This window comes from Falco rusticolus, chromosome 17 (assembly GCF_015220075.1).
Source record: "Falco rusticolus isolate bFalRus1 chromosome 17, bFalRus1.pri, whole genome shotgun sequence".
In the NCBI taxonomy this organism is placed as follows: Eukaryota; Metazoa; Chordata; class Aves; order Falconiformes; family Falconidae; genus Falco; species Falco rusticolus.
Genome location: NC_051203.1, coordinates 4,523,982 through 4,537,996, shown reverse-complemented (window position 1 = coordinate 4,537,996; position 14,015 = coordinate 4,523,982). Strand labels below are relative to the sequence as shown.

General features: G+C 58.8%; 1 protein-coding gene across 1 annotated transcript; it reads left to right on the top strand.

Annotated features, from left to right (window-relative positions):
* Positions 1–255: 255 nt before the first annotated feature.
* NUAK2 (NUAK family kinase 2) lies at positions 256–11,708 on the top strand. The gene is made up of 7 exons (XM_037410356.1): positions 256–511; positions 5,149–5,269; positions 6,750–6,901; positions 7,838–7,903; positions 8,930–9,049; positions 9,416–9,548; positions 9,624–11,708. Exons 1-7 carry the CDS (start codon positions 287–289, stop codon positions 10,754–10,756), a joined length of 1,950 nt encoding a protein of 649 aa, XP_037266253.1. The 5' UTR covers positions 256–286; the 3' UTR covers positions 10,757–11,708.
* Positions 11,709–14,015: the final 2,307 nt, after the last annotated feature.

Here is a 14,015-nt window from a genome sequence, read left to right as displayed (position 1 = left end):
CGGGATGCCCGTGGGGTCCCCCCCGAAGGCCCGTGTCTGTGCCCCCCCCCACCCGAGAAGCCCGTGGGGTCCCCCCCAGAGGCCCGTGGCTCGCCACCCCCAACCCGGGCGGCCCGTGGGGACCCCCCGCAGCCCCCCCCCGTCCCTCGCACCGGCTCCCGGGCGGGGCGGCCGCCGCCGGGCGGCCAATGGGCGCGGGGGGGCGCGGCCGGCGGGGCCGCCGCATTTAGCGGCCGGGCCGGGCTGAACCGAGCGGAGCCGAGCCGGGCGGGCGGCGAAGCCGGGGATGGAGCGGGCGGCGGGGCCGGAGGCAGCGATAGGGACAGGGACAGCGCTGGCCGCCTCGCTGGCCGAGGGGTTAATCAAGTCCCCGCGGCCGCTGATGAAGAAGCAGGCGGTGAAGCGGCACCACCACAAGCACAACCTCAAGCACCGCTACGAGTTCCTGGAGACGCTGGGGAAGGGCACCTACGGGAAGGTGAAGAAAGCCCGGGAGCGCTCCGGTAAACTGGTAAGGATCCCCCGGGGCATCCTCCCCGTGAGCCGGTGCGGGGCTCTGCGCATCCCCCGCTCCGAGAGGTGCGGCCCCGCCGGTAGCCGGGAAGCGCGCGCGGGGGCGGGGGGGAGCATCCCAGAGGGGCCTCGCACCCCCCGGGGGGGCTGCAGCTCCCTTTGCCCACTTGACCGCCTTGGCCTTCCTGCCGAGAGGAGCCGCAGGTCCCCGGCAGCCGAGAGCAAACATTGCACTTGAGGCTGAAGGGCTTCCCGCAGCGCCCCTGCCCTGGCTGGGGGGGGGTTGCATCCCCGTCCGGGATGCTGAGCCCCTGGCAAGCGAGTGGCTGTGTGCCATGCATGGCTCAATCCAGCGCAGCCCTCCGGAGGCGTGCAGGGAGAAGTGGGGGACCCTCACCCCCAGGGAAGCAGGGTGCTGCTGGCCTGGCAGCCCTGGCCTTTTGGAATCCACAAGGTTTCAAAGGATAAACCTGAACGTGATTTCCCTGCTCCGGTGCATCCTGCACCACAGGGTGCTGGGACCCGAGAAAGGCGCTGGCACCCACAGCCTGTCCTGGGAGCTGGGGGGGAGCGATGGGGTCCCACGGCTGGACCAGCTTGGGCAGGTGCTGAGGGCTGAGCAGGGTGTGAGGCTGCATCGCTAACGTGCCGAGGAAAACCACTGTAAATCCGAGAGGTTTTCTTGTGTAACGCTCTTCGGTAAGTCAGCTCTGCCATTTCCATTGGCCTATCTGATTCTGAAGAAGCTGCTGTTTTGCTGCATAATCAGGGCCTTGAAATGCAGCTTCCACCCACAGACCTGGAAGGATCCCTCCCCTCGGGATGGGCGAGAAGCCTTGGCTTTCCCTGGCGGCACCTCACAAAGCTTGTGTGGGGAATGGCTGAGCTGCCAGAAAACTCACCTGCCTGTGGAAGCCCCTTGGGACAGGGGCTGGTTTGGCTAGCAGGTTGGTCTGTTATAATGCAAATTAAACACACAAGCCAATGCCTCCCCAATAAATGCTGGAGATAGTCAAAGGCTGGATGGACTAACTAGTACCTCGACGAGCTGGCCGTGTAGGAACGGGAGGCTTAACCACAAATCTTCCCTCTTCCCACAAATTCTTTCTTGTAGCACTCGGCATTTCCGGACCTGTTTAATCTGCAGGCTTATCCTGAGCTGGGTGGGTGTTTGCTCCTGCTCCAAGTGGTTTTCACTTCCCAAACACCGAGGTGTGAGAGCAGGTCCTGCAGCCTCTGCCAGTTACTCCTCGTGGGCTGCGTGGATCCAACGTTACCGGCTGAGGCTGTAACGCTGGAGCTGCTCCGTGCCTGGTTTTTGCCTCTGGCTAATCAGAAAGTGCTGCTGTCAGATGCACTGAATATTGAACCATCTCGTTTTGCTGCGTAGCTTTCTTTTTTTTTTTTTTTTTTTTTTTTTTTTTTTTTTTTTTTTCTCCTCTGAATTTTAACCAACCTACCCGGACTTAGTTCAGAGCAAGGTGTCTCTAACCAGCTGGTAGGCTGCAGGGAAGACCAAGCTCCCACAGCTGAAGGGTTTTTGGGGACTTCCATGAACATTCTTTGTCTGAAAACCCCTTGTTTTCCAGTTAGAAATCCTTTAGGTGAAATGATGCTCATACCTTCTGGTGGGTACTTCTGCTGAGTGCCCTCCCCAGTCCTTGGAAAATTGTTGTGTCCCTGAAATATTAAGCAGGTGGCGAGAGAGTCACTGGTTCTTTTTCCTTTCCCTTTTTTCTTTTCTTTTTCCCTGCATCTCTCAGTTTGAAGACTCGGTAATATGTGCCATGGTGGTGCAAACTGGTTCCTGCACCTGTTTGCATGGCAGCATCTAGCCTTTTTTTTTTTTTTTTTTTTCTTCCAGCCTGGTTCCCAAGCCCTGGCCCGCAGCCAAGTCAAACAGAAAGAGGGACCTTCTGTGGGACTCGCTTGCGGTGTCAGAAATGTATTTGTGGCCTTGTGCGTTGTCAAGGGGGAGGCAGCACCTGGAATATTCCAAAGCAGCAAAGCCTCTTTTGATCTCCAGTAAGGGGCGAGCACTGGTCTCTTCCCTAGTGGGTTGTAATCCATGTTTCATGGAGCATGAAATGCTGCACTCACAAACTGGAATAACTTCTGAAGTGCTGCCTGGGGTTGTAGCTGAATGCACCTTTCAGCAGCTGCTGAGAATACCTGCTCTGCCTCCCGCCCCACCCCCCCCACCCCCCAAAAAAAATAAAAATTAAAAGGCTTTTTGACTTGGAATGGACTCTCAAATTCTCTAGGCTCCTGCAGCGGGACTTCTTGGGGATGTTTCCTGCAGGAGATTCTTCTCATGGCGTTGGTGGTGGAGGCAGTGTGTAGGCTGTGGTGCTGTGTCCCTGAAGCTGCTGATCCCTGTCTCCAGGGTGGCACAGCCTTTTCTGTCTCAAGGGATCCTCTGCTGTCATCCCTCTTAGGTAGAGGATGTTTTGGAACAAAGCTGCTTCTCAGCACCCCTGGGGAAGGATGGGATGGCCCAGGGTTTAGCCTCCCCATCAGCGCTTGACAGGCAGATAAATCATCCCACCTTGAGTGGCTGGCTTAGTCTTTGTATGAGATGAGGACCCTAACAGTGCCGTACCCTTGCTGTGCATCGTGCCTGGCCGTTACTGTCTGCAGGCGAGCCCCGGGGCTGTAACAGTGCCCTAAACCTGCTCAGCGCTGCTGACTCCCTCTGCCTTGGAGGTCACTAACCACCGGGCTGGTAGGCAAGGGCGTTCACCAGCACCCTGCTGAATACACCCGGTGGCATCTCCTAAGGCTTCCCACAGCCTGGAGCCACTTTGTCTTTTTATGGAGGGTGGATCTTGCCCTAAGCCCCGGCTCAGCAGTGCATGTGCATGAGCATCTTGATCAGCAAACACGCGCTGCATGCACCGCAAAATCCTGCGGCAGTTGGGTTGGATGTCGAGCTTCAGGGGGGAGATGAATAGAGTGAGTCAACAGGAATTTGGGAGCAGGCTGGCTTGCTGCAGGAAGGCTTTGCCCGCGTTCTACTGGGGGTCAGGTAATCAGGGGCTGGAGCAAAAAAATTGTTAAACGTTAACCTAGCACAAAGGTCAGGGAAAAGAATACCTGGCTTTCAAGACGCTATTAAGCGCCTTCAGAAGCTTTGCCCAGAAACTTGCACCTGGGTTATTGGACTTTCTTTGGCCAGAGTCCATTCTGCTTGGTTGCTCCAACCCCTGGGGCTGATGCAGGCGTGATGCTTCCCCAGTGAGCAGGAGGCAACCTCTGCCCTGGCCAGTGCTGGCCTGAAGTGGACTAGTGCAGCAGAGCTCTGGGGCTGGAGGGACTCCATCGGCCATCTCTCTTGCCCATCTGAGCTCTTCAAATTGACCTGTCCTCCCATGGAGACACTGATGTGGCAGCTGGGATCTTGCTGCTTTAGTACCGGGTGACTAGCTGTGGGTGCAATGGGTGTTACTTAGCAAGGGCTGCAGACTTGCTCTGAGCCCTTTGCTGTTGCTGCTTGGTGGTCTAGCTCTCAGGGAACGAGGTGTCTGACTCCCCTAAATCAGAAGGAGGTGAGGCCGAGAATCCATCCTGCACAGCCGAAGGCGGAGGAGGGTCCCTGCACACTGTAGCCATGAGCATCACTCCTGTGCTGGCAGCTGGGGCCGTCGGGTGTCCGTGGCCCCTCTCCCCGTTGCTGGGAGACCTGCGTGGAGGTTCCTTTACAGGATTAATGCTGTTCCGCATTCTTGTCTGATAGAAAAAAAGAGGTTCTGCTGGATTCAGTTGTAAATTCAACCCTAGGAGCACATTGTCTCTCCCCAGCCCCTTTGAAAGAGGATTAGAAGGCATCTATTCTCCAGCACTTACTCTTCTTTCTCCTCCCCTTTCAATTTCCTTGTAGAGGATAACTTGAAAACCCAAGTGAAAGGCTGGAAAGCAGCTTCCATCGTCCGGCACCATGTCTCCAGGCCGGCTGGAGTACAGTCCTGTGCCTAGGAGGGATCTACTCTTTAATAGCAAACTTTCTCTTACCTTTACATGATCAGCTCCTTGAAATAAGTATTTACGAGGAAAACAAAACCTGGTGGTTGTTTTTCTTTTTTTGGTTTTTTTGTTTGGGTTTTGTTTTTTTTTTTCTTTTCTTCCTGCTTTCATGACCCCAAGAAGACGTTGTTGTTGTTATCTTCCAAGTCATGTGTGCAGGTCACATTCCTCTGGCTGGCAGCGGTCCAGCGGCGGCTGTAGCCTGGGACACAATTCCTGTAAGCCACGGCACATAAATGAGGAGCAGGGCTGTGCTACCTGCAGGAGGAGGCTTGGCAAGCTCTCCTGGTAGGAGCTGGCAGCAGGTTTCCCTTAGGGGGGAGGTGGGGGGAGCTTCTCCCTCGTGCACAGCATCAGGACTTGGAAAGTAAAAACCCCTAATTGATAAAATTCACTTTTTTTTTATTTGGAGTTGCTTCAGTGGAGCCGTGCAGCATGGCTTTTGGGTGCAGCACGCCTGAATGGGGAAGATAGGCTATTGATCTCTTGCTTGTGAGCCCCTTCCTGAAAGGGGGGTGGGGTGGGTTTCTTGCCCTGCAACAGGCTTTGGGAAGCCACGATGCTTCTGGCCCCAACAGCCAGGTGACCCTCTCTGCATGTGCTCATTCGCAGGTGGCTATCAAGTCAATCCGGAAAGACAAAATCAAGGATGAGCAGGACCTTGTCCACATCCGGAGAGAGATTGAGATCATGTCCTCCCTCAACCACCCCCACATCATTGCTGTCCACGAAGGTGAGCCCTCCTCTCCCCTTCCCATCCCAGCAGCATCCCCGAGCAGAGCCTCCCAGGTGGGCTGGGTACCAGGGCAGGCTCTGCGGCAGTGGGGTTAGCGCTTGCTGCCCTTCTCATTCAGAGCACAAGCTGTTTGCTATGGCCTGTGTGGTGCTGGTGACTCAGCACCAGCAGGGAGAGCAGATGCTGCTGGGCTGCGGTTTCCCCGCTGCACTCCCCCGCCTCTGCGCAGAGCAGCGGCGAGGGGAAATACCTGCTCCAGAAATAGCCGCTTCCCAACCCATCGCCTCCCGCCCGGAGAGGAAAGCTGGCTCCAGGAGTCTGTGTGGCCTTTTGAGGCTGGAAGCTTTGGTGCTGCTGCCGGCGAGAGGCTGTGCCGTGGAGGGGGAGCTGGTGGCCAGGGCTCCCAGCAAAGCCCAGTGTGCTGTGTGTGGGTCTGGTTGTGCTGGATGCTCGCCCCAGCCACGGCAAGTGCTGGAGCGATGGGAATCTGTGACTTTGCTGTCAGCCTGAGGCAGGAGCTAATCTCAGTGCTGGAGTCCCACTTATTCCCTCCCCTGGGGCACAGGAAAAGCAAACTGCAGGGTGCTGGGAGAGCTCTGGGTGCTGCTGGGCTTGGCTGGACGCAGGGTGCTGGGAGAGCTCTGGGTGCTGCTGGGCTTGGCTTTACGGCCAGGGCTGGGCTTTGCTCCCAGGGTGTCTGGACAACACCGACCAAAGGGGAATTTCTCAAATTCTAACTATGACTAGACTTAGAGCAAAGCTCCAGCTGGATCAGTCTTTGCTTAAACGCTGAGTCCTTTGGCCGCAAACCCAGCGTGCTCCGCACTCTCCCTCGGGGCTGGCTCTGCTGGGGTTCATTGTGCGGTGCCGGCATGTGGCCGGTGCCTGCGTTATCGCTGCCTCTGGTGTGTGTGAGGGATCCAGAGTCCTTTTGTCCTCTCAACAAAAGCAAGTGGATTGGCAGTTCATGGGCGGTGTTTGCAAGGACTGAGTCACGCTGACTGCTGGAATTCAAAAAATATTGAGGTAGCTTTCTGCAACAGGAAGAAAATGCTCCTTTTCTCGGCTCGAGCCAGGGCTGTGTTGAGAGCAATGGGAACGTGTAGAAAGGCCAGCCAGCAGCTCCATCGCCTTTCCCCTTGGCAGAGCTCTATCTAGCAAAGAACCATGTGTCTTAGTCACCCCCTGGCAGAGCAGGGCCCTTCCTCCCGTGCTGTGTGGCTGCAGAGGCCGCTTGTCCAGCAGCCCCAGTGGCACTGTGGGATGCGGGTGGCAGCTCTGGCCACCCCATTCCGACCTGTGGGTACCTGCAGAAACCCCGACACCTTCTGTTTTGCAAAACAGACTGAGGGCACAGGCACTGGGGTGGGCAGTGTGTTAAGTTGGTCAGGGCTCCACCTGCCCGTTAAAAGGCAGGAGAAGTCCCTTACCTCTGCGAATCCATCCTAATGCCCTGTGGCTTCCCATCCCTGCGCAGTGTTTGAGAACAGCAGCAAGATCGTCATCGTGATGGAATACGCCAGCAAGGGGGATCTGTACGACTACATCAGCGAGCGGCAGCGGCTGACGGAGCAGGAGGCACGCCACTTCTTCCGACAGGTCGTGTCAGCTGTCTACTACTGCCATAAGGTGGGTCAGCACCACACTTCCCACCACCTTCCCGGTGGGAGAACGGAGGGATCGCTCCTGTGTGCTTGGCAGGCTCCGGGCAGAAGTGCAGCAGCTGGGGCTGGGCAGGGGTCTGGTGCGTGATGGGGAAGCTCAGCCTGGGCTGGGAGGTGAGGGGAGCTGGTGGCCACTGGCCTTTCCTGGAGAGGGGTTCATTCTGCCTCTCACCTGGGGTGCGGCAGCTCTTGGGCTGGCACGGAAGCAGCGCTCAAGCAGCTTTCGGGAAGTCCTTGTCTTGGCTTTCCGCTGCTGCGGCATAGGGTGACTAACCCTGCCAGGGAATTATCGACTTGGAGACACCCAGGGCTGTCTGCTGGCGCTGAAAGCTGAGCCCTGGGTCACCTGTTTCAGCCCCTGAAAGGGATGTAAACCCACAGGGCCCTGACCGTGGAGCCTGTGGGTCTCCCTGGAGGATGCTCTGAGGTCGCGCCCTGTCATATATTGTTCCTGGGTACCCGCGTGCCCTTGGCAGGGAGGAGGGGTTGCAGGGCACCTCCTGAACCTGAAGCAAGTTGGAGTCTCTCTTAGCTGGGCAGTAGCAGGTCCTGGTAAATCATGGAGCTGTGCCCCGGCGGGAGCGGGCACTGGCCGCTCTCATGGGTGGGTGGCTGGGGAGGGTGCGGGAGCTCAGCGTGGCACCCGGTGTGGGGTGCTGGCGCGGGGTGCTGCCCTGCTCGTGCTCCTGAGCACCACGGGGAGCTGATAGCACACGGCTTGGGTCATGGTTTACAGCCCGTCCTCATTGACGCACCCAGGGTTATTTACTGCTCCTCCGATTGCTGTCACAGTGTCCTGTTCGCGTGCCGCTGTGCACGGCAGTGACCTCCCCATGCCACCTGACTTTCCCTTCCCCAAACCCGCTGTGAGCTAAACCCGGCTCTCCCCTCCCTCGTGCAGAATGGGGTCGTTCACAGGGACCTGAAGCTGGAGAACATCCTTCTCGATACCAACGGCAACATCAAGGTGAGAGCCTGGCCGCGCTTTGGGTGTCACCCAGCAGAGGGGTTTAAGGGATGCTGCCCAGCGTGGGCAGACTGGGGGTGGCCACAACACCATGGTCCCTGCAGGGCACGCACTTTGCGGAGCTGCGGGAAGCCATCTGTCGGCACTGGGACTGCTGGGATCAGCCTGGCACTGCTGTTTGCCCAGGAGATGGGGAGCCAGGAGGGCGCCTGTACCTGCCCCTGCCATCTGCACCTGGCAGCTGAGCAGGAGAGGCTCCGTGCTGCCTATTAAAGCCGTTATCTATCTCTCTGCTGATAAGAGGGCAAAGTCTGAACGCTGAGGTCAAAGCCCGACTGGCTGGATAAGGAGGGACTCTCCCAGCGAAAGTCCTGGTCCCTGTGTGCACCTCCCGGGTTGGCGGAGGGAGGTGTGGGGCAGCTCCTGGCTCCGCTGGCTCTGAGTGATGCTTTTTGCCCCAGCTGGGAATGCTGTGGCCGCCCGGGGAGGAAGGGCATGGCTGCAGCTGGGAATCTGCTGCGGTCGGTGATAAAGGGCTGCGGGGTTTTATCTCAAAGGGGGTAATTTTGCAACTGGGAGCTCATGAGCAGGGGCTGTACCTGCTGCTCAGTGAGAGGTGATGGGCGTGATGAGGATAACGAACGAGTGTGCGAGGTGGTGCAGAGAGGGGCTGAAGCAACCTGGTGTGGCTGTGAAGGAGCTGGAGGAGAGCCCGGCAGCTCTCCCTCTAACCCCACCTGTGCCTCTGCTCCCAGGGTGCTGGTGCTGGAGGAGCAGAGCCGCAGGGCAGCTGCTGTGGTGGCTGGGATGAGCTTTCTGGGAGGGGGAGAGGGGCAGGAGCAGCCCTGGGGGTGGGCACCCAGCCCGCTGCTGCTCCCTGAGGAGGCTGGGGGCACCCAGGAGCAGGGTGCTGAGGGCAGCACTGGTTTTGGCCGAGCTCCCAGCTGGGGAGCTTTGGGTGGCAATGGTACTCCACCCGTGAAGGGGGGCTTTGCTGCTTGATAACAGCTATAAATGTCTCTCCAGATCGCGGACTTTGGCCTGTCCAACATTTACCAGCAGGATAAACTTCTGCAGACTTACTGTGGCAGCCCACTCTACGCATCCCCCGAAATCATCAATGGGAGGCCGTACAAGGGCCCGGAGGTAGGCTGTGCTTCACCCCCTGTGGATGGGAATGTCGTGCTGCCTCTTTTTGCTCGGCCTTGGGAAGGCACTGGGTGTTTTCCAGCGGAGCGTTGTGGGCAGAGCCCTGCCTGCGTGCTTTGGGGTAACGGGGGTCGCCTAAGACCAAGTACCGCGTGGTTGGTGTGTGGGAGCCACAGAGGGATGGACGTGGTGGGATGCAGGTGGCTGGAGCTGGTCCTGCCCCATGCTTTGTCCTCCCCCTTGGCTTTTGCCATTCTGGGAGCCTGCTGAGGCTCTGGTGGGGGGTCCTGCCCAGCCAGGGTGGGGGCCAGGGCAGCCTGGTCCTGCTGTCCCCCCCTCCAGGCTCATCTGTCCCTCTGGCAGGTGGACAGCTGGTCCCTGGGTGTTCTCCTCTACATCCTGGTCCACGGCACGATGCCGTTTGATGGCCACGACTACAAGACTCTGGTCAAGCAGATCACGAGTGGGGACTACCGGGAACCCACAAAGCTGTCAGGTAGGCGGACGCCCACCACCCCACGCATCCCCCTCCCACGTGTTTCCTTCAGTGCCTGACCTGCCTCTTCCCCAGATGCTTGTGGGCTGATCCGGTGGATGCTGATGGTGAACCCGGAGCGTCGTGCCACCATTGAGGACATCGCCACGCACTGGTGGGTTAACTGGGGCTACAAAGTGCCCATCGGGGAGCAAGAGCTGCTGCGGGAGAGTGAGTCCCCCCTGGCCACGGTGGCAGAGTGGCTCCGCCGCTCCTCCCGGCCCCTGCTGGAGAACAGCTCCAAGGTGCGATGCTTCTTGAAGCAGCACATCCCCGGTGTAGCCCTGGAGCGGCAGCGCTCCCTCAAGAAGTCCAAGAAGGAGAACGATGTCTCCCACGCGCTGCAGGAGGTGGCCCTGGCCCCGGAGAACCCCTCCAAGTCCATCCTCAAGCGGCCTAAGGGCATTCTGAAGAAGAGAAACTCCTGCGAGCAGAAGGTGCCTGGCCCTGGCCCCCCACCGGCAGTGCCCGTGGGAGAGGCGAGGGGTGAGGATGGGGAGGTGGCCGCTGCGGATCTCACCCAGATCCTGTCCTCGGGCATGCTGCCTTGCAGCACGGATGTCGGAGCGGTGCCCATGGCCGTGCCCAAGAAGGGAATACTGAAAAAGCCCCCGACGAGGGAGTCTGGATATTACTCATCCCTGGAGTGCTGTGAGTCTGGGGATGTCCTGGATGCAGGGAGCTTGGACCTTGATGGGAACGTGTTTGCTGACAACCCCTCCCCAGAGCAGGGCCCCCAGGGTCTCCCCACCCGTAGGAAAGGCATCCTCAAGCACAACGGCAAGTACTCCTCCAGCAGCACCGAGCCAGAGGGTCTCCCTGGGCAGGGCTTTGGGAGCTTCAGCGAGGTGCCCCTGCCTCAGGCACCCCGCGCCCGCCCGTCCAGCGCCGTGAGCGAGGACAGCATCCTTTCCACGGAGTCCTTCGATCAACTTGACCTGCCTGCCCTTGTCCCCCATGGTGGCAGGGGCATGCGGGGCTGCATCTCCGCCGACAGCCTCCTGCGGCTGGAAGAGGAGGAGGAGATGGAGGAAGGGCGCAGGTTGCGCCGCTGGACTGTGACACATTGCCGGAGCCCCCTGAGAGAGAGCAGCTTGTCCCTGGCAGGCTGTGACAATGTCACTGAGGTCTATCGACGTGCTGTGGCCATTGGCATGAAGCTGAGCTGAGGGCACCTCCTGGCAGGGCTCCCCGGGGGGGTACGTGTTGGGGAGGGGGCCGAGCCCTCCCTGTCCCAGGGCTGCTGGTGCTGCTGAGCCACATCCCACGTATTTATTTCGCAGCCTTGTGCCCCTTGGGGAGGAGCGCAGGTGGGGAGGGAACCAGGGTGGCTCTGGGGCATTGGCAGGGAGATGCCCCAGGGCCGGGACATTAAATGGACCAAAGTTCTGAGTGATCCAGCCACTGCCCTTGCAGAGGGGCTGGGGGGTCCCGGAGGCTCCTCGCTGCCTCATCCCCTCGCAAACAGGTTCATCTCATTGGGGGTGGGGGGAAACCAAGGGGTTGTGAATTTTTTTTTTTTTCCTTTGCACTGTGTTTTGGCTGCACAAGATAACAGATGGGGCAGGTGATATATACCTCAAACAAGCTGGAGATGTAGCAAGGTGCTGGTGAGGGGCTGAGGGGTGCTGCCCTGGCTGCTGCCTGCTGGCTGGGCTCTTGGGATGTGCCGGCAATGGGATGCAAAACCACCCAGGCTTTGGCTCTTCCCTCTCCTATGCTGAGAAACCCAACTGGATCTGGCCAAAACCCCAGTCTGAGAACATGCTCTGATGGTAACATCACTATTTTTTTTTTCTTTTTAATGTCAAAAGGAGGAAGAGGAAAAAAAAAAAGTGCCTTTGAGGCACCATGTCTTTATTTATTGCCTTTGTCCAACTTGATGTAAAACTTCAGCAGCACAGGATGTGTTTGGCTCCGTAACAGACTCCCAGATGTTTTTTACAGGGGGTGGTGGGTGGAGGTGTCTGTGCCGTTGTCTCATGTGCCGCACATCGAAGCTCCGTTGCACTATTGCCACGTGTACGCTGGCCCTTTCCCTTCTCCAGGGTGTGTGTGATTTCCCCTCCTTCCTACAGAGGTGGTCTTGAGAAAACCATTAAATTAAAAGCAAATGCTAGATCCGAGTCGTTATCTTGATTGCTGTGCCACTGCTGCTCGGGGGAGCAGGGAGGTGTGATAGGGTGCTGCTCCTGGCAGGATGGGGCTGTGCATGGTGCTGGGCCTTGCTGCAGTAAAGGTAAGTGTGAGTTAGCTCAGGATGTATCCTCTGGGGTATAACACCTTCGTGCAGCATGTACTTGGCCCCTCCAGTGCCAAGGCTGCTGCGTGGGCTTAAACTGGTGCTTTCCCCACCAGTGCTGTGCGGTGCTGAGCTGTGCCTTGGCATATCCCTTATGTGGGGGTTCAGCACCCACCAGGATGGTGACTGGCTGTAGTTTTTAAGGCTGAGCAGCTGTGTGACCCCGTGAGGGGGGCTGGCTGGGGGCAGGACCTGCTGTGGCAGTACCACAGCACTGCTGCAGTGATGCTGCCTGCGCTGTGCCCCTGCACCGGAGGGCAACGAGTGTGAGCCTGAAGTTCAGGGAAAGCTGTGATGGATGGGGGTGGGTGGCTGCTGAGGATGGTGGACTTGTTACCCCCTCCCCACCGCAGGGTGTCCCAGCTCTGCTCCCAAACTGCGCTTTGACAACGCCGGTGGTGGGTGGGTTTGGATTTGTGGAATATCTGCAGGTCTTGGCTGCAGGAGCTGCCTGCTGGGCAGCTGCCATCTCCACCTGCAGTGCCGGCAGGTGCTGGAGAAAGGACAGAGCGAGACGGCCCCAGCAGCCAGAGCTCGGCCGTGGCAGGTACCACCGGGCTGTCTCCTCTCCGACCCTTTCCCCCAGCTTCCTTTGTCCTCTCCTCCTGCTGCTGCATTGAGACCAGTTTTATTGCTTTACAAAGCGCTGTAACGATTTCCCGTTTCCAGTTGGGTTAATAAGAGACATTTCAGGTCTCCACCACCACCGCGGAGAGGCTGAGCCGCAGGAGCAGGGTGGCAGGGTTGCCTGCCAGGAATGCCACCCCTCGTCCCACGCGGCCAAAGCCATGGGGGGCCACGTGCGCTCTGCCCCCCGCCGCGCATTCCCTGCGTGCTTCCCGTGTTATTAAGAAATGTCGGAGCATTTAAAACTGCTCTGAGGGCATCCAGCTTAGCCAGGGCAAAGTTCCAGTGCCCTGTGGGCTGCTGAGGTGGGAGGGGGCAAGTCGAGGGCTGCAGCACCCATGGGTGCGGGGGCATGGAGCATCCCAAGGTGGAGGTCACGCTGGGGAAGGGACAGAGCTTGCTTTTTGGAAAGCGTTGGTGGGTTTGGTTTCTGGAGCATCCTAAGGTGCTGCGGTCCTGTTTCATTAATAATTTTCAAGAAAATGTTCTTGTGTGCCGGCTTCAGAGTACATGCTGACCACCCCACCACGTGTGTCCCGGCTGGTGGCAGCTGCTCTTTGCACCAGTTTAGGAGTGGTGTCTTGGTCGGCTCAGGCTTGCGGCAGCCCCCCAGGGCTGCGGCAGCGAGCGGAGCTCCCACCCCACCTGTCCTGCAGCGATGCGCAAGGGTGAGAAATGCAGTCGGAGACTCCCAGGGCTGGATGAGCAGGCGAAGGAGGCAGTCTGAACCCAAGGGCACCTCGGAATCGGTGGGAGGGGGCTGCAGTGACTGTTCCCCATCCCTGCCGGTGCCCCCCTCCCCGCACTGTGCCCGTGCTCTCAGCATTCTCCCACCAGCCCTTGGTAACGCTCCTTTCATCCCAGCCCTGATTTCCACTGCCCCCCGTATGGCAGCTGCCCCCCACAGCTGGGGCCTGAGCCCCCCTTTCAGGCCACGACTATTATTAACATCTCTTCTTTATTCAGCCCTTTCATCTTGAGGATTCACAAACCTCCTGCTTCCCTCCTGCCTCCCCAGCTCCCGGGAGCCGCTCAGCGCAGCCCCCCTGCCCCATCCCTGCTGTGGGTGTTTGAAGTGGGTGAAAATGACCTCAGGGGCGTTTTGTTAAGAAAATGCCATTTTTTGGGGGTGACTTCAGCATTTGCTGGCAGTGCTGCCTTGGTGTGTGGGAGCGGAGCTGTGCTCCTGCTGGGCTAGCTTCGGGGAGAGGGAAAGGGGATGAAACACTCAAAGATAAATTGTCCCTGATGATGGGTGATGCTGGAGTGCTTGGAGCACTGTGGATTTATACCAACTGGTGCAAACTTCCCTTGCCACTGTCCCGAGGGGTTGTCCAGGTGAAGCCAGCCTGCAGTGAGTGCCGCGGCTGCTGGGGGGACAGTCAGGACCCCCTCCTGCTAGTCCTCAGGGTGCTGGCTTCTTACTGGGGGAAACTGGTACATCCCCATGGGCTGCACCCCAGGGACTGGTGTTGCAGCCATTGCCGGAGGGCAGGTGT

What these genes read in the sequence shown, in the direction of transcription:
- NUAK2 (XM_037410356.1), top strand. Translation starts at nt 287, where the DNA reads ATGGAGCGGGCGGCGGGGCCGGAGGCAGCGATAGGGACAGGGACAGCG. An exon ending in CATCATTGCTGTCCACGAAG is followed by an intron (nt 5,270 to 6,749) that starts GTGAGCCCTCCT and finishes ATCCCTGCGCAG; the next exon opens with TGTTTGAGAACAGCAGCAAG. An exon ending in GGAACCCACAAAGCTGTCAG is followed by an intron (nt 9,549 to 9,623) that starts GTAGGCGGACGC and finishes CCTCTTCCCCAG; the next exon opens with ATGCTTGTGGGCTGATCCGG.